The sequence below is a fragment of the Anas acuta genome, chromosome 14 (genome assembly GCF_963932015.1).
Source record: "Anas acuta chromosome 14, bAnaAcu1.1, whole genome shotgun sequence".
NCBI classification, from domain to species: Eukaryota; Metazoa; Chordata; class Aves; order Anseriformes; family Anatidae; genus Anas; species Anas acuta.
Window position 1 is genome coordinate 4,546,169 of NC_088992.1, and position 19,899 is coordinate 4,566,067.

The 19,899-nt window shown below is 42.2% G+C and overlaps 1 protein-coding gene and 2 long non-coding RNA genes across 19 annotated transcripts in view; 2 read left to right on the forward strand and 1 right to left on the reverse strand.

Annotated features, from left to right (window-relative positions):
• Nucleotides 1-289: 289 nt before the first annotated feature.
• LOC137864355 (uncharacterized) lies at nucleotides 290-6,125 on the forward strand. Its single transcript, XR_011101448.1, has 4 exons — nucleotides 290-543; nucleotides 2,751-2,841; nucleotides 2,938-3,192; nucleotides 5,510-6,125. It is a non-coding gene; the product is annotated as an uncharacterized lncRNA (long non-coding RNA).
• Nucleotides 4,027-5,510, forward strand: LOC137864353 (neuropeptide Y receptor type 6-like). Its single transcript, XM_068698431.1, has one exon. The coding sequence runs from the start codon at nucleotides 4,076-4,078 to the stop codon at nucleotides 5,198-5,200; it is 1,125 nt and encodes a 374-aa protein (XP_068554532.1). The 5' UTR covers nucleotides 4,027-4,075; the 3' UTR covers nucleotides 5,201-5,510.
• Nucleotides 6,126-6,670: 545 nt separating the features above from the next.
• The window catches only part of LOC137864354 (uncharacterized), a 48,017-nt gene continuing 34,788 nt past the window's right edge, over nucleotides 6,671-19,899 (reverse strand). For 12 of the 17 annotated variants that reach the window (XR_011101445.1, XR_011101437.1, XR_011101446.1 and 9 more), the window contains 7 exons: nucleotides 19,432-19,554; nucleotides 17,854-17,941; nucleotides 16,503-16,931; nucleotides 16,013-16,155; nucleotides 12,242-12,486; nucleotides 11,290-11,451; nucleotides 9,437-10,011 (listed from right to left, as the gene is read on the reverse strand). This is a non-coding gene — a long non-coding RNA (uncharacterized lncRNA). Of the gene's footprint in view, nucleotides 9,044-9,436; nucleotides 10,012-11,289; nucleotides 11,452-12,241; nucleotides 12,487-16,012; nucleotides 16,156-16,502; nucleotides 16,932-17,853; nucleotides 17,942-19,431; nucleotides 19,555-19,899 lie in introns of those variants that run through there. The other 5 variants (XR_011101444.1, XR_011101442.1, XR_011101439.1 and 2 more) reach the window with 4 other exon arrangements.

Consider the following 19,899-nt stretch of genomic DNA (forward strand, 5'->3'; position numbering starts at 1 on the left):
ATTGCAATAGAGCAAACAATGCACATAATGGGATGTGCATGCTCTAAGAAGCTTATTGTATTTTCATATCTGTCAGTTAAAAAAGCAATAAGCCATCTGCAAATGTTTATGTATGAAATCCATTGTAGGGAAAACATTTGCACTACAGAGCAGATAAGATAATTGCAAATGAAATTGCAAGATAAGGTGTTTGACAGGGCGGAGGGAAGCAGCACAGTGGAGGAAAAACCATCCCCATGACTACTGGGCTTTTCTCCTCCCTGCTCAGTGCTGTTTGCCTCTTCTTGGATTCCAGAGCTTGTTTTATTCCTCAGCAGCCCTTCTGCAGCCTGGCGGATTCAAGCACAGTTGGAAATTGTGGGACTGTGGCTTGTTTCAGAAAAAGAAGAAAGGAGACTTTAAGTATAGCTTTAGCAGCAGATGGCTCTGCTTTGGATCCTCTTATACACAAAGGAAATGTGTTTGCTGGCTTTGTAATTAACTCGAAAAGAGAAAGAAAATTTTGTTAAAGACAGTGTGGATATGACTTGAATTATTCATCAGGTAAGTAAGAGAATCTATAAACTTGAGAGAAAAGTTACTGAAATATATATTTTAAAGGCTTGTTGTATTCTGTGCATCCTCTATTTAAAATTGAATGGAAAGTTTCATTCAGCTTTTATCTGTGCAATACTTTGGAACTTAATGAGCAGATGATGTTTGCAACCAAAGCATTTACTGCTCACTGTGAAGGGACGGAACTAGGCATTTTTAACATCAGTAAGAAAATACTTCGGAAAGGAAAGCTTTTTTGAAACTTGTTTTATTTTAGACTATGCGTTCAACTTTATTTTGCTTACACATGTTTTAGTAATGTTTCTGCATCTTGAGGAATGAAAGAACTGGGCTAAGTGGATTATCATTTCTTAGGTTGTTAAACTCTCACTATTTATGGTAGAGAATCTTTTTTGAAATGCATGGAGGATTAGGGACTGAAGAAAGTAGCAGAGACATTAGTTACCTTATTAAACACTGCAATCCATTTCTGACATCAGCTGGAGTTGCGGTTCAGGGACACTGATTCCTCTATTATTTGTTTTAAAAAATAGCAGTAGGCATTACAGCAGTTTAACATGCTGCAGCGAGTAGCAGTGTAACTTATTTTCTAATGCTGTTAATACTCCAGATGTTTAAACAAGACAGATATAATTGTTTTATTGTTAAAGGAAATGTTTAAATTACCTTTCAGAATGACATGAACTAAAGCATCCACCTCTTAACTCAGAGTACAAAGCAAATAGAGAAGAGAAATTAATCGTTTTCCTGAACAAAGCCTGGCAATGTGGGTGATCAGTGTGCCTAATGCTAAAAAACTGAGTGAACTGACCAGCAGGTCAGTGTGGGGACTTTTCCTTACTGGTAGGCAGTGCCAAAGAAGCCCCACTGTCCACAATGAATTCTTGGGAGAGGGCATGCAGCACTCACAATCAAACTGTGGTTTGATGGAAAACTAAGTGAGCAGAGCAAATAGTGCATGAAATATTACAAACCTGGCTCAGCCTCATGTCCTCTGAGTCCCCACAGCTTCTCTGACTAGCACAAAAAGCAAGGAAGAGAAGAGCAAAGCTTTCTTTGAGGGTATCTTGTGTCTGAGGCAGATCCCCTGCTAACACCTGATTTTTCCTTAAAGAGCAGGTCGCAGGTCCCGGGGAGCCAGGTGAAAACCCCATGCAGTGCAAAGAGAAAGCTCTCCACTGGGACAAAGCAGCCAGACTTGGAACCTGTACACCTCTGGAAGAGGCAGCAAAGCTCATGGGGGCAGCATTTACCACCGGCTGGCCCCTTGCCCTTCCAGCACGTGCATCCTTCCATGTGATAAATCCAGCCAGGCAATTAGCGCTCCTCTAGGGAAAAGCAGCTAACAGCACATTGCAGGAAATGTGCTGCCTGGAGCTGCTGTCGCCCAGACACATCGTCTGGGTCTGCAGAGTACAACCACAGTAGCTTCAGAAACCCTGCAACTTTGCCTGGATTCAATAAGAGGAGTTTTTGCAAGCTGGTGCACTGTGCAGGGCGCACAGCTCGTGTTCCTCACCTACCGGACTCAGGACACCTGTAAGAGGTCAATTTGAGCCACAGGACTTCAATAGCTCCTGCAGCAAAGTTGACAAGGTTTCTATGCCATTCCCTCATTGTAGCTGTAACAGGGCCACGTGGGTTATTTAGGAAGACTTCAGAGCTTAGTAATATCCCCTTACTACAAATTAAGTCATATTTGGAACATCAACCACATATGGTCACATAAATCTAATGCCATTTCTCAGTCCAACATGACTACACTAAAATATACTATAAAAGTACATTTTAATCAGAATGACAGTGGTAATAGACCCTGCAAAGCTTTGGTGGTGGTGCTTGTTTTTAATCCTAATTTGAAGAACCCAAAGTAACATCAAGTAGAAGTATGAGAATAAAGCAGTACAAGATCTAACTTTATGTGGAATATTCTTTGGGTGGCTGTGGGACACCAAACAGTTGTAAAATCTTAGTTCCAGTTTAGCCTTGGATTTGCATTTAATCTTGAACAAGGCACTAAATAATTCTTATTCGCTAGTGATTAAATAAGGGCACTCATTTTTGTAAAAAGGCTGATGAATCTTCTACATATAAACATTATTTCTAGTAATAACAAAACATCCATCCACCCATCCCTCCCCCTTTGTCTGCATCCTCTAACGTTCCTCTGCTCCTTCACCCCGTTGTCTCCACAGGGCTCACAACACTGGTGTTTAAGAGTAGGGGTGAAGAATGACCCCCTTCCTGCCAGCTCTCCAATAACTCCTACTTCAAAAAGGAATTACGGTGAGTTACAGTTGAGATTTGAAAGGTACATGTATAGAAGAATTTACCCATCTTTAATTTTTTAAAGTAACTCTTTTTCCTTTTTTCCTTTCCCAGGTTGGAAAGGCAGACTCTCTCTAGCCAGAAAGCTGGTGAGCCTTTGATTTCAGATAAATTTTTTAATTGAATGATAATTTCAATCCCATCAAGATTTTCTGCTGAAAATACTTCTTCCCATTGCTATTAGTTTTATAACAACAGAATTGTGTTGTATCAGATTTTTGCTTGACATCTGCTAATTCTAGAACTGAAAGAAGAATCAGCTCCATGTCTCTAGAGGACATGTTGCATTTAACCACAGAAAACATTGAGGTTATCATTTGTCAAACTTGTCCAACAATGAACAGTGTGTAGAGAAATGAAAAAGACAATCTTTAGCAACTACAGATATGGAAATAATTGGGCATGTAACTAACATGTGATCTTTGTTTGGTTTACATTTTTCTCAGATGAGGTTGACTAAAAAGGATAGGCTACCTTGAACACATAAGCAAAACAAGAAACTCCCTTAAAGACGTCATTTGTAGAGGTGTGGAATATCACTTAAGATCAAGCACACGTCATTCTGGATTAAACCAGAGGGATTTGGTGTATTAGTTCACACTGCTTTGTAGTTTTAGAGCAAATGTGTGATGCCTAAGCTAGCAATGTGATGGCAAGTCCCAATTCTTCATTTTTTCTGATAACAAAAAAAGCATCTGACTGTTCTCACTGGAATTGCTCAAGCCTTGCTAAATCTTTGTCTGAGACGGACCTTAAAATATTTTACTTTGAAAAGCAAAATTTATCCAGTTAGTAAAAGAGGATTTGTATGAAAACATTCATGCGAGTTTAAACAGAGCTATCAATCACTGCTATTTCTCATACACCACAGTCCATTATAGCTCTGTAACGGTCAGTGCAGATCCTCAGGAAAGGAGCATCAACCTCCATCCATATTTCTATCTATACAAAGCCACTAATACCAGACCACTTGCCTTTTTTTTTTTTTTTTCCTCCAGAATTCTTCAGTGCTGTAAGTATTTGTAACAGATTTGCTCAAAACTTCAAGGAGACCAAACACAAAGATAGAATCATGGTAATCCCTGCCTTGGAAAGCTCCAAGCAAAACACCTTCTGAGCTTTAAGGGAAGGGTCATGCTCATAGATGCAAAATCTTCATGGCTAAGTTTTGGCATAGGCTGGGAGATGCTTCATGATGGATAAAGCCATTCAGCATCCTAGTGAGATTTTATCTAATAGAACTATCTCAAACAGCAGCTATTCCCAGTTTTTTAACTTTGATACATGCCAACCTTCCTTCCCTGTGGTACTCCTGCTTATTACAGCCTACACAGTGGTTACAACAGTGGGGCTTTTTGGAAATCTTTGCCTGATTGTTATAATAAAGAGACAGAAAGAAGTTCAAAATGTTACAAACATTTTGATTGCCAACCTCTCTTTATCAGACGTCTTGATCTGCATCATGTGTATTCCCGTCACAGTTGCCTATACTTTAATGGACTACTGGATATTTGGGGAAGCTATGTGTAAAATAAGCTCCTTCATACAAAGTATATCTGTCACAGTCTCCATTTTCTCACTTGTCCTGATTGCTGTCGAGAGATATCAGTTAATTGTAAATCCACGTGGCTGGAAGCCTAATATTTCACATGCCTACTGGGGAATTATTCTCATCTGGGTTCTTTCCCTTGTAATATCCATTCCTTTTTTAATATTTCACCACTTAACTGATGAACCCTTCAAGCATCTATCTTTCCATAGTGACTTCTATAAGAACAAAGCTGTGTGCATCGAAGCCTGGCCCTCTGTTACCGAACGACTGATTTTCACCACTAGTCTGCTGGTTTTCCAGTACTGCTTGCCCCTGGGGTTTATTTTTATCTGCTATCTCAAGATATTTGTATGCCTCCGGAGGAGACACAGTAAAATAGATAGGATGAGAGAGAATGAGAGCAGACTGAGTGAAAACAAGAGGATTAGTATGATCTTGATATCAATTGTTGTGACCTTTGCAGCGTGCTGGTTGCCTCTCAATATATTCAATGTTGTTTTTGACTGGAACTATGAGGCGCTGATGAGCTGCAACCATAATCTAGCATTTACACTGTGCCACCTTGTGGCCATGATCTCAACGTGTATCAATCCCATCTTTTATGGATTTCTCAACAAGAATTTTCAGAAGGATTTGATTGTATTAGTTCACCGCTGCAGATGCTCAGCATCACAAGAGGAATATGAAAACATTGCCCTTTCAAATCTGCAGACTGATGTGTCGAAGGGATCTCTGAAATTAAACACTCCCCCTGTGGATATCTAAAACAATCCAGCAGCGGTTTCCAAAAGTTTGTGTTTTTTTGCAGGTGACCTTTTTCTATAGGTCTTGATCCTGTTACCACTGAAGTTAAAGGTGGTTTTTACCATTTAGTTCAGCAAAACTGGGATTATGCTCCCAAAGGCAGACTGTTAACAGGTACTTTGTGATGGCATTAATACTAAAAAAAGGAAAAAAGAAAAAAAAGAAAAAAAAAAGAAAAAAAAAAAGCCTGCACTTCCATGAGTCTTAAAGATCAATAATAAGGAATTATTAACAGTATTAACATCTTACTTTTTAATCCACACTTTCCAGGTCACTGACATACTACTTTAGACCCACTGATGATGATCCCTAAGCCTCCACCAATATCTTCCTTTCAACACGACCATACAGTTTACTTGGGTTTGATACCAGTTCAGCATAGAAATCGAACTTTAACATGAGGAAAAGGCTAGAGTTGGATTCTTTTTTTAAATGAGCACTAATACAGGCCTCATTTGATGTTCAGCAAATTCACCTCAGATAGCTGATCAAGATGAGATACGTACTTAGCGTTTCTCTTAAAAGCATTGTATTCTCCTCCAAACCACCAGAAGAGCTCATTGCTTTCTCTGCTATCATCATCATCAGCCTTTAAAACAGACCTTTTAGAATCTCCATTATGAAACAGACATGCTATGAATTCAGAGCAACTCATTTGTTTCTGCTACTTCTCCAGCTTATGGGTTTTTCTTTGAACAGAAAATTAGTTTTGTGCTTTAATTTCAGAAGTATCTTTTCCCGTATCTCTTCACTAGCAAGAGATCACACTTGAGGCAAATGCAGTTGTTTCTGTTTGGCCATGTTTGAAAACAGCTTCTCCTGTAATGGAGTACATGGAAGCCCAAATGTGTAGTATTGAATACAGCTGCTCTCCTACTAAAACATATTAAAAATCATTTTCCAGTTTGGTTATAAAAGTTAATCAAGCGTCTTAGTCCATTTTCTTTCTCTTGTCCGTGTAATTGTATGTAAAATTCCTTGCAATTTATTCCTTAACTTGAAAAAATTTCTTAAGCAAAAAGAATTAAAGTTCAGATTAAAATCAGCTCCTTGATGTTTCAGCTACGACAAAACTCACCTTAAGGATACAGAATTCCTTTGGCCAGGGACCACCCTTTTCTGTATTCATGGAGTTCTTAAAAGATTCAGTCAGGTCACAGTTCTCCTCTTCTGTTTCTACAACATTAGTACGATCTGTCAGCATCACAGTACTCATCAGAGGAGCTGTGAGAAGAGCCTCACAAGCTCTTACAAAAATGCTGGATTGTCAAGTGCTTCCTGATTCCTGCTGAGCAAGAAGACCTCATTGAAACCTATTAGGGCCTGATCCCACTAAAGTCCTGAGCCAGTGGTACTCACAAGAGTAAGAATGGAAGAATTAGTGACATGGTAATCAAGTATTTGAGTGACAGGTATGAATTAGTTTTGGCATAAAATAGCTTTTTTTTTTTTTTTTTATCAGATTAAATATAATGCCTGTGAAGTAGAGTGCATTAATACACTGCTTAAACACCTGCCTTCTGCATTACAGAAAGAAAACCAGGAGACAGCTACAGACTTAGTAACAATTGATGATCTGCCCATTGAGTGTATCTTAGCATTAATTATTTCCATTAACTCCAGCCCTCAGTCAGTTCAATCACTGGGCTCCCCTTTACTGCTGATGCCCACCGTCTGCTTGCCCAGCACAAGAGGCATCCAAGCAAGCAGCAGGCAGTGCCTGGCAGCCAGCAGCGCTGCTGACACGCCGTGCACAAACAGCGCCTGCTGCGTGCTCCTGGTGACGGGGACGCGATGGAGTTTGTTCCCTGCTGTACAGGGTGGGACTCCAGGGTACGGTAATTACCTCCGTTCCGCTTGCTTAACTGAGAGCAAAAGCTGCTAGAAGCTGGGTTACCAGCCAGCTCGCTCTGAATTTGGGACACCGGTCTCTATCTACCACAGTCTTTTGCATACTTGAGCACTGTTTACAGCTTCAGGACCCGTGATTAAAACAATTCACAAGCACATGACGCTCACAATATACTCCAATTCATCAGTATTTGACACGAAAGTTAAGATCACTCTGCTCTCCTTGCTGCAAACAGCTCAGACAGGATTTAGTGTTTGACTGAGGCCCAGCTGAGATTCCTGTGCATGAACTTGGCCTAAGCGGCTCCCATACCACTGCTGCCATCCCACTGACATGCCCAAGTCTGCTTAGATTTACAGTAAAGGTGTTTCTAGTTTCAGGCCCAAAAATGGTTTAAATACAGCCACAGAATAAATGCTACTCTAAATTATGCAGTCAGAAGGCCAGCAGAAACTCTTGTGACCTCAGGAAGGCCAGGAGTGCTGCTGGGTGGCCTCCCTTCCCTGTCTCTGTAAGCACTTAGGCAGTACATTTCTGTGACATTAAATGGTTAATGGAAAAAAAGGTTACTCTCGCTTTTTGTGACACCAATTGTCTACTCCTGACATCCTGATCGGAGTTAAGCAATCAATTTTTCCAGTCTGATTCTCGGCATAAGAGGGTTCTTCGTTACCAGGTGGAAGCTCTCTGAGCAGTGAGCCTGCTTCATGATCCAATGCGAATAATAACACTTGTGCCTTGATTTCTTGTCATTTCTTCCTTACACTGTCATTTGACTCAAGTGCTGATACTCCATGGCTGTTCTGAGCTTTCAGTTATCAAGTATCTCTTCTCTTAATGCTCTATTTTTAAAATTCACGGCTAAATGAACAGAGTACCAGCACTGCGTCAGGACGTCACCCTCCACGCTGTACGTTCTCTTATTACAGCCACTCACTTTATACGCAGTCTGATTTCTAATTTCCAGACAAATCAATAGGAGTGAATTGACTTTAATAGGCATAGGATCAGACAAAAAGAGTTGCTTATTTGTAATACATAAGCATTATGGACTCCAGTGTGAGTGACACATTCACTGTGCAATATGAAATACTTAAAATGGCTCAAGTCACAATATTAAAATGGCAAATGTTGCCCTGTGTTAGGGAATGCTGAAAAAAAATATTTTTCCATATGTTATTGGCATAGCAAGTCGATACTGTTTTAACCACCTTGCTCACCAGAATGTTGTTACTTGAGGTAACCTAGGGGAGCTCTGAGAGCTTCCTTAGAGGAGCAGAAACATGGAAATGAATATGGGAAGCTAGACAGGGGTACCTGAACTCTCGAATGCTCTCACAATGTACAAATAAATTCTTAGCAGTGATGCTGTTTAAAAAAAAAAAAAACTTGCATCAGAGCTTTGTTCAAGTGGTTCGGTCAGGTAGACCATAAACATATATTTATAAACATCCTTGTAAATTAATATATCCTTATGTGTATTTGTACTTTATGGTTGATTGGTTTAACTGTAAGCACACGTAACTAGAGTTAGATACTGACATTTATTGTGAAAATGATTCTGTAGAACAGAGAGCTCAGTTGATTATTGATTGTAATTATGTATGTGTATGAATGCAGTGCCAATGATGTGTTGTTTAAATACATTGATTCCTCCTGTCTACTGACAAATAAATATTACGCTGTATAAAACTGCTGCATTGCCCAGCTGGTAAATATTATTGCTTATAATATTACTAGAACAGTTCTTATGCAAACAGTTCTAGAAACTGCTTTAGCATTTCATATGTTCACTTATTATATAAACAGAGATCAGTAAAAAATGAGGTACTTGCTGTTTCCAGTGGGGAGAAGGACTTAAAAGCACTTTAAATTCTTAGTGCTATAAACGCTTAGCTAAAAATGATGCAAACACGTAAACAGCATTCTCAGGGCTCATGGTGCTGACAGCCCTGTTGGTGAAGAAGGACACAGTCATAAACCAGGGAGGTTTCAAAGGAATTCATGCCTCAAGGGCAGAACAACTTACCTTACAATTGGTACCTCACGATTTGTACAGAAATATGACCGATGCATTTGGAATAGTGTTTTCCTAGACATTTCACAGATACATTAAATAATGTTTGCAATTTATCAGAGCAGAAGTTTCTCTCCAGCGAATCAGGAAGTTATATCTACAGAACAAATACTGAGAGAACTTTTTGGAGTGCTGTATTGCAGCCCGATTAGTACATATTTGTTTTAGAACTGGCCTCTATCACTGTGTTTTAATGCATTGATCTCTACACACAGGAAAAAAAAATCTTTTGCTTTTTCTTGTTTAAGCCAAACTCTTCACACCACAGTTCCCTGCATTATCACTATTTATTTCCACTTATGATAGAAACTCACAGGGTGCAACAACAACACATATTACTGGGACAGATTCTTGACAAATTCTCGAAAATTATATATCTTTTTATTTTATCCAACCCTGGTCCACTACAAGTAACAAATGGTACTCAGGTTCTATTTCTTGCATTGTATTTTTTTTTAAAGTTACACCACAACTGCATCGGTTAGAAGGCAGGAATATTTTATCCTGATGTAAACAAACATTGCACTAAACTGTAACGCAACAGGTGAAGTTCTGAATAGCACCCAAGCCGACTTTCATAGAGAGAACCTTTTCATCTTGCAAATGTCTGCATCTTACCCAGATTCTAGGTAGAAATTGAAATTATGGCAAGGTTCATAAGGGACACAAGTTACCACCACCCCTTAAAAAGTTCCACACACAGTATTTGTGCTCTGTTCTACACTACCTGCTCAGAAGATGACAGCCTCAGACTAGCAAGAGCACGTGTTGTCCAGCTCCCAAGAAGGGTATCAAAGGGCTTCAGAGGGATGACACAGAAGTTTTGCCCCAGCATTTGCGATCCTGGAAATTAAATATATATCCTTAACTACACTGTTGTAAATGCATCAAAAAAAACAACTTTGAAAACCTTTACATTCACATAGGCACAACAAAGCCAAACTAACATCAGAGCAAGGAAGAGATGGCATAACTGAGACAGGACACACTGTTAGTGGGTGTGTGGAAAAGATCGGGCAATCCTGCCAGAGGAGCTCTGATAGAGAAAGAAGGACAAGCAAAAATAGTTGCATTTGTCAGCAGAGCTCAGTATGACTTCCCTTTTGTGTGAAATATTTATTGGACTCGGTACCAAAATGTTTCATAGAATACAGAAAATAACCGGATCAGAGAGACACTAACCCAGGCTCAGCACATCCCACAAAGGGGAAGGGCAAGCTCAGGCATGAACCTGCTGCCGAGGAAATATTTTAAAACGTTATTTTGAATAGTATTCTCACAGTAGAGCTAATCTATAGCAGCTCTGAGTAACCTCACAACAAAAGGTCAGATGGACTGCAGATGTACTCAGAGGAACCTCACAGATTGCATAGATGTCGAACGACACTGTCCTTTCAATTCTATGCTAATAACACACTTAGAAATGCTCCATAATGACAACCTTAGAATTATCTTGTCTACTGTTGCTCAGTTTTACACAAGGTTCCTTTGGCATATAGCTTGGTTTTCATGCAAATGCACTGACTGATGTCTTTTATTGCATTTTATAGGCTTCTCTATTAGTCACAGGCTATTTACATAATGTGATGGAAGTGGCACCTGTGTGGAGCTATTCCCTATGCAGAATTCATTTCACCCTCATACCTACTGAGGAAAACTCGCTGCTTCATGTAGATGCTCAGGCTATAGCAGCTACTGGGAATTTCAATTAGTTCTCCCAACCAAGAACGGCTGCTGCAGCCCAAAGAAGTTTTCAAAGTTTGGGGTCCTACTATATAGAATTCCTTACACAAGACTGACAGCTCCAGTTTCAGACTGGAAATGCCTGCAGGGTTTATCTCCACAAAGGAAGGAGGTGCTGGAGGGGTCTTGGAGGGGCACAGATTTCCCAGGCACACAGCACACTCCTGCCTGCTGCACCACCTCCACTGCCACAGACACCCAGGCCGCAGCTTCTCAGGTTGTCCCAGCACGTAGGTTGTCCCACAGCTCCTCAGGTTGTCCCAGAGTCAACTGTAACAGTCTACCCCATTCTTCTAAAATCCTCCTTAAAATGATTTGGCTGCCATCCCCTCCCCTTTCAAGCAACTCTGCAGGAACCAACTACCTTGCAGGCCTTACCTCTTCCTGCTGCCTCTCAGATGGATTCCACTATAAAAGGAGCCCTCCTTGGCTGCAGAAACAAATGCTGAACTGCCTGGATTTTGGAAAGGGTCCTATGAGCACAACGGGGTAGAACAGAGCTGAACCAAATATATACAGGAGCTCAGACCCAGAAATAGTCTGCAAGAAAACAGGGATACAGGTTTCAAGCCTCAGAGTAACAACAAGAAAATAAACATACACATTTAATACAATACACTGTGGCAACTATCTGGGCTTTCGGAGCAAAAATTCTGTTTGGGCATTATTATCTTCATAGGACATTTCTATAAAGATGAAATAATCCCTTGCTTTTTTTTTTTTTTTTTTAATATATCTAACTCACATGAGGGGGAAATCCACACATACAACACTGGAGCTGTGCCTGAAGAAGTATGGAATAAGGGTTCTCCTTGCAGGAGCTGAAGGCCACCAGGAGTCTGAGACGTCAGCAGGGGACCCCAGGCCTCCTCGTGCACAACTTGGCTCTCCCAGCAAAGAGCCCGAGGCCGTGGGCTCCCCAGAGAATATCCCTGAGCACAGGCTTTGCAGCAGGACACGTACTTGACATTTGCACTGGGGGGCTCTAAGTTTATTTTCTTTTGAGGAATTTCAATGTGAAGATCAGAGGGACCTCATCAAACCCACGGGACAAACCTTTGGGAGGATAATTAGTCCAACAGCCCCTTTGAAGGTACCCAGTCCTGATACCCCACTGTGTGTAGAGAAGAGCTCCTATGAGTCAACCTGGCAAGGCTGTCAGCAGGCCTGATATCCCATCCAGTACACATTTACATTTCTGCATTTCAGATGGCTTGAAGTGCCTTATTACTTCCAGCTTATTATTCAGAGATCTTTCTGACAGTGTGAGCAGGTCAAGTTGTCACTCCCACCCAATGTGCCATGCTGCTGGGGAATCAGGCTTACATACCTCCTCCCTGGGACTCGCAGAGCTCATTTAAACCAACACCAAAGATCTCAAAATCACAGCCTAGGCTTTCTCCCGAAATTGGCTCCCATTAGGATGAGTCCTGCAGGCGCCGTCTGTCTCCAGCTCTTTGTTTGAGGGAAGTGCCGGGTCGCGGGGCTCGCTCCGGAGCGGAGAAGTGCTTTCACCAGCCGGGCAGGGAGGAATCGTGGAATATGTCACACTCCAGCAGCTCTGAATGCCGAAATCTGGGTTAGTGACCGTAAACATTATTCTAAGACAGCATTCTCCAGAGGCATCCATAACCTTTGAGCAGTTCAGAAGCTCCTGCCAACCACCCTTGTCAGGCAGAAATCCCCCACAATGAAGCACACCAAGTTATAACCATATTTTCAAGGACTCTTTATTAGGTAAAACCATCTGAAATTTGGCCTGTGTTTAGGTGTGCACACAAAACTATGGGCATATTACATCTGATTGTCTGCCTGTGGAAATATCTGATGTCCTGTGCTGAGTAGGAATGCAATGCTACCGGCTTCTAATTAAAGACTAAGCCGGACCCCTAAAAAGTTGGCCACAGAATTAGCATTGAACCCAAAAGCAAAATCTGAGTTGACTGAAAGGTCATCATACACAGGGAGATAATTACTGCTTGATGTTCCAGGAAACCCAGGCTCTGACACTAAATTAAAAAAAAAAAGAAGCAGCACTGGAAGCCTTTGATGAACGATAACAAAAAGATTCTTTCTTTCCCATCCCCACCATGCAAACAGATGAAGCGTGGAGATACTGAGGGCTTTATACAAGAAAACACCAAGAATCACATAAGCCTGAGCATTCTGTTAAACTTCAAGTCTTTTTTTCATTGGCATACAGAACAAATCAAATATTTCAAAGCAAAAAGTCTTTTTTTTTTTTTGTTAGCATCATTTACTTTGCTGAATAATCCATTTATAGAGTTGGTTAGCTTTTTCTCATGCAGATTTGGGTCCTTGCCCTCATTCCAAAATGATGATTTACAATGTGCTAAGATCCTAGGGGTGCTCAAGTTTTGGGAAAAGGCTTAGTAGGGTAGAGTGTTAAAAAATAATTTAAAAAAATCAGTATGTTTCTGCATGGAGGGAACCTGCAGCAGCTGTACAAAAAGCATTTGAAAGTAGCAACAAGATTATGAACAACGAAAAATTATGAACCATCAAATTAATATAATCAAGAGTCACAGTACCTCTATTGCTAAGAAATAATAGCTACTTGTGTTCTTGGAAGAGATGAAAAAAAATCAACTGCTAGTTTAAGAAGGTTTTCAAAACATGCAGGATCACAAAATCACTGAGGATGGGAAGGGACCTCTTGAGATTATCCAGTCTAACTCCCCAAGCTCAGTAAGAGTATGATTATTCTTTTTCTGAAGCATAATTATAAGCTTATCTAATTAAAACTCAACAGGAAAAAAGGCTAAAGAGCTGCAATTCCCTTCCATAACATCCAAAGGAAAATAAACGTTCTCCATCTGTTTAGCTAATTTTATCACATTTTTGATCTGCCCTTAGTTAGTGGGGAGTCTGGGAAAAATATCAACTACTACTGCTAAGCTATGGGAGAAAATTCCTGCACCTGGATTCTGCAATTGGTGCCAAAACCCAAGTTTTAGAAGCCACCTGGATCGACCTGGCTAAAATGCCAAAAGCATAAGAACGGAGAGCAGCCTGGTAGCAGGGCTGGAACAAGCCAAACTCAACAGCGACATGGAAGAAGATCAAAAACCTCAAGCATCCTTGCCCAGGCTTTAGCCGGCACTTCAAGAAGTGAAAGACTCATTTCATTGCCTAGAGTATGGGTTTTGCTTTCTTTCCAGCTGGAGAAGTAACATCAGATTCAAAGCACATACAAATCCAGGCACATGGGGTTGCATGAAGAGCAGGAGAGAAAGCAGCGCAGGTAAAAGTCCTTGGAATAGGGTAAGGAAGAACACAGTGCGTGAACCTGCCTATTATTATTATTATTATTACTATTACTATTATTATTATTATTGGCTGGGATAATCTGAAGGGTGCACGGCACGACACTCGTTGGACTACCAGCAAAAGAGATCCACGGTGTGGTCAGCAGACATCTTGGCGGGATCAAAGCCTTATTTTTATATCTGTCCATCCCAATTGCAGTGTTTGAAGCTAGAAATAGTGCAGGCATAGCAGGAGCACCATATGGAGAGCACACTCCTCTCAAAGGCCGGGCGAGGGAACAGGGGTCAGGCAGTGAGCTCTGTGCAGACAATCTCATTTCAACGCTGAGCACTCGCTCGGGCGCTGCACCGAGGCCTCGGCTTTTAGAGCAAACACGATGCTAATCTGATTGTGCTAAAGGTGGCACACAGCAATACCTGCCTCAGGGAGCAGCTCGATTGCTTTAAAGGTAAAACAAATAAAGTCAGCATAAAAGGTTGACACGCATTCCGTAAGATCAGATTTGACAGCCATCCTCCAGACGTATTTAATACAAAACATAGATGCCAGTAAATCGCAGAACCTCTGGATTCTCATTGTATCTAAGGAAGGTCTTCTGGTCTTTTTTCCTATATCTCTACCATGTAACTTCGCCCAGGTAGCCAGAATGTGCTCCTCAGAGGGGTTTTTGTTTTTCTCAGAAAATTCTGCAACATGAACCAGGGTGGAGAACATGCAGGTGAGACTAGTGCAAAAAGGCAGCTGGAGAAGGGCAGGAGAAGAGCAGGGCTGCAGAGAGGCAGGAGCATCCTCGCAGCAGTGCCAGGCAGAGGGTGTGCAGCATGGTGTGAAGGCTGGGTCCTGGAGGCAGCAGCAGCCTGCATTGCCCAGCCAGCAGCACAGGCGTGACAGCACCCGAGCAAACAGCAGCCATAAGGACAGCGGGAGAGGTTCCCCTACACCTCCCATCCGGGCGAGCAGGCTGACCTTGGGCACGGAAATGTCAAGGACTCATCAGAGCCTTTTCCTGGTAATTCGTCCGGACACCATCACTCCTGCAGGCTGCGCCCCAGGACAGGCAGTACCTGCTTATCAGCAACCGGGGCTGACGTGCCTGGGTTGTTTCTGAACCATGGATGGCTTAGAATGAACCTCACGTGGAAAACGAGCTCAGGGAATGTGGCCCCTGAACACAACCCCACCTGCCCTCCCCGCGGTACCCAAGGTTGATATTTATGAGTTTCTCCACATTTCCTCCACAAGTTACGCCAGAGCTGCAGGATTTATTTGCCCCTCTACTTTTTTCTCCTCGTTAGTTGCATGACATATCCTCTGCCTGAGCCTCACCTGCAACAAAACGTGCCCTTCGCTGCCCAAGTGCACATCCTGAGGACTGGCTGCCCGCACACGGGGAGCTGGAAACAGCTCCCAGCTGGCAGAGCTGGTGGAAAACCCAGTGCTCGTGGGTCTTCCACATCCAAAGTCACCCACATACCAGCGTCAGCTTTAGGTAGCACTAAAAATAAAACAACAGCCTACCTAAACACATTAATTTCTACATAAATTGCTGAATTTCTAGTTAATAGACTTCTGAGGATTTTTGGTGGACAGAATACTCATTTCATTCAATAGAAATAAAAAATAACAGCTACAAAGCAATGGAAATCAAAGGCCAGACTTTGGCACCATTAAGAAACCCAAGGGATTTTACCACCCTAATCCCCAAATCTTGGGCTACCAGATACCCAAGGTTTCACCAGACTCATCCTTTGCCTTCCCAGGACTTTTGTCTGGGTAGAATTGGAGATTTTGTCCATCTGTCTGCACTTACCAGTGGTGATGCTCAGATCTCTTTTGGGAAGGGTCAGGCTGACCACGCATGCTGTAAACCAACTGTACCTGCATAACAAATCCAACTCTGGAGCCCATCAGTTTTACGGCTCAAGCACAGGCCATCTCCTTTCCACAGCACACCTGAGACAAGAGAAAAATTGGTGTCAGCTTTGAGATACGACAACAACCAAGTGCTGCACTTGGCAAAGAGTGACTTGAAACCAGAATAAAAAGGTGCTGCGTTCCCACTCCCAGTCTCCGATTTAGGTAGTTCAGCTGGAGTTTACAGTCTGGACAGGTTAAACAACTTGGGCAGAAGACACTCAAGCTTTCAGGTGTACATTGTGAAGAACTTCAGATTGTGATAGTCTGTGCATCTGGCATGCTGAGGACTCCAGAAGTTATAATGTGTCAAGCATACAGGAGTTAGTCCCAGGAGCAGCAATACCCCCAGTTGATGCACTGATCACAGCAGGGACATAACCAACCTCAGGGAGTTAAATAGGTGCCGGGCCTGGATTCGCATCACTCTCTTGGAGCCAAATTCAAGTCTGCTTTTCCTCGTCTGCTGTTTACTCCATGTAAGTGCCAAATGACATTAACATGAAGGCTCCCTGAAATTCCATCTCAGTAACATTTAAAAACACGCTATTGATTTGTGTCTGTCTTGTGTCGAGACTTGTCAGCAGGCTGCTGTGAAGGACACGCGAGGAGAGCAGGGCACTCTTCAGAGACGCTCAGCAGCTAACTGCAGCTCCCAGAGGGATCCGCACACTTCGGTAATCAAGATGATTCCATTTTCCCAAGCCAGATGGCTGATTGATCTGATATTATAGAGCACATGGTCAGACTAAAATGTTTTTTCACGCTCCATTACACAGTCTACTTCCAAGTCTAGTTAAACGTCTTCAGATCCTCTGGAGAATAAAAAAAAATAAAAAATAAAGAAAGAAAGAAAAGGAAAAAGAACAAAAATACATTACTCTAAAAAATGTCGTAAGATACAGTTACAGCAATACCATTGTTCAGAAACCAAGTCTTGATCCTTCTTAGAGAAATCAACGCAACATACAACTTTTCCTAGGAAATATTTGGTATTGGAATACTTCCAAAAATTTTGGATGTCACAAGGAATGGGCATTTGCAGGTCAACTGCCTCACTTTACCAATAATGAAAGGCCAGGACAAGCTCAGCTTGCCTCTGCCCAAGTCTGCTTGCTCTGCTTTGATTCCCACAGAGCAGCCGCCCATGGTCCTCAGGGCAGCCTGGAGGCTCTGCACATTACCAGGAGCACTGCAACCCACAGCTCTCAATTTGTCCATTTACTACACCTAATACTGATACTACTATAAAATACAGCAAAAGTCTTCAGACACTCTTATCAAAGCATTTGTGCAGCCGCATTTAGACAAAAACCCCAAACAATACAAGCCTGCAGAGCTTTGAGCATGAGTTGCCAGAGCTGCCATGCTCACCACTCTGCTAGTCAATCTGCAGTGGCTGTGTGTATTTTCTCCTGGGAGCCTCTGTGTAAATATGCAGAGCCTGGATTTATGAAACTATCCTTTTTCTTCTTTACTCAGTTTTGAAAAGAAGGAAGAAAAATAACCAAGACTCTTTCCCTGTCTCATCCTTTCATCATATTGACATTTTGTCTTTTTTTTTTTTAAATCTCTGAAGACCAGGGTTAAAGTTTCATCTCAGCCACAAGTGTAGTGCTTGATAGAATTGTTTCAGTGCCTAATAATTATTTGTCCACACCATAAAACTATTATCTCCCAATCTGTCATCATTAGCCTTTACTGTTTGGCCAAGGCAGCAGGTTGCATTGGTCATACCTGAAGTACATGCTGGGCTGGGCGGGTCAGAAAACACGGGAACTGCCTGCACAAAGCAGACCTTCGGCTAGGAGTATTGCTTGCTTTCCTGGAGGGGAAGAAAAAAAAAAGGGACCAATTCAACACAAACAAATTAACGAGGAATTACAAAACAAAAATGAGCGATTACTTTATTGACATATTTCCTCCCAGCAGTTTATGGGTGCAAACTATTTTTTGCGTTGGAGAAAAATCAAGGTCATATTATGCTTAGATTGTATCTGATTAATTTTTCATACTAAAAACATTTTCAATGCCAGATGGATGATTTGTGGTCATTTAGAAACCAGAAGGCATCAGTCAGGAAAAGAAAAAAACCTTCAACTTAGTTCACTGAACAACCTTTCTATCTATAGCCTTGCTAGACAAATTGTACTACATACTTTTGAGCAGGGAAGTCATTTAAGAGAAGCATGACCCTTTATGATTTTAACGTATCCATTTCCCTAGCCTTTGGAATTATTCTTTCCTACTCAAGCCAAGACTCTCCCGGGTAAAATTCCCAAGCACAGAAATATTGACCTCTGTGTTACCTTTTGCTAGGAAGAAAGATAGCAAAAGATCTTTGGGTCAGCTTTAACATCGTCCAAGTTGGGGACACTGAGAGAGATGCATGGGGAAACCTGGAGTCTGGCTCTGCTGTGACTGCTGTTGTCCCCTTCAGGGCACAGTTTGCTAACTGGCAAACAAGGAGCGTCCCCTGGGGACAGCGGAGCAAGGACAGAGCTGCTGCAACTCGCACAGCAGTGACCAGACCCCAGTTTGTCAGTGCTGGGGCAGAGAGGAGCAAAGTGCCCAGCTCCCTCCTGTCCAGGTGAAGCCCAGGCTCACACAAGTGGTGCAGAGGCTCTTCTGTCCTTCTTATGCCCGGCTCCCCGCTGCTTAACATTTGCCAGAATGTCGTTGGGAAAGGAAAAAAAATGCTCCTTAATTATAGCCCTTCTGTCGTTCGACTCAGGGGTTTTATTAAAAGGGAGAAAGCACAGAGAGCAGCTAATCAGCTGCTCCTAACAAATGAAGTTCTGGAGATTGATTTTTCAAGTGATTAGCGGTGCAAACATGCATTTTCGCAACTCGAAACCTTTGCATTTTCCTCCAACCGCTACTTTCATTAACCAAGAAAAGATCAGAAAAGGACAGTTAACAGCCTCAGATACAAATGGTTTTATCACCAGAGCACACAGATTTAAAAACCTATTTTGCAGCTTTGCTTTCCTAGTCCCAATAGCTCCACAGGTCCCATGGGCAGCTTTAATTAGAAGCCAAAGCCGTTGCTGTACCTTTGCACATACAATTCTTGCATGACAAAACGCCACAGAGCTTCACACAAGCCATTCACTGCCTTCAGCAGCATTTTAGCACCGCTGCCCCTGCGCTCACGTTAGAGGCTCTAAAGACAGAGCAGAACAGCTGCCAGCACCTTACAGGCTGAAACAGGGACTGGAGTAGCTTAGAGACAGACGATACACCCCAAAGGGATCTAACACTAAGTTTGGTGGCATCAGGCAGCTTACGTCCTTGCTGTGCTTCTTTCCATACCTGCCAGTCCCAAGAGGTATCGAGCACTTGCAGCTGACAGCACCACTGGGAGTGATGAGTGCTTGGCCCTCACGCAGTACAGCTGCAGGTAATGCCGAGCCACGAAAATTAAGGCGAGAGAACCTGTTCAATAGATCACAAACTAGATTTAGTTTAAACCTCCACAAAGGACAGCATTAATAAAATCATCATTTGTTTACCATTCGTTGCCTGATTTTCTGAAGGTGAAAGCTGTACAAGTTTCAACAGCGACTTAATACCTTTCTGAGCAAGGGACTGGATGGGAAACAATTTCGTTTGCACCTGCAATCAATGAACACATCTCCACCTCCTCCCTGGCTTCACACGTGCGGCTGCCAGAAGACAGACTTTTTTCCTCCACGTGCTCTGCTCCACCATACCCAATACACACCCATATACTCCCCATCCTGATGCAGAGAAAAGGAATTTATTTCCTCATCCATCTGA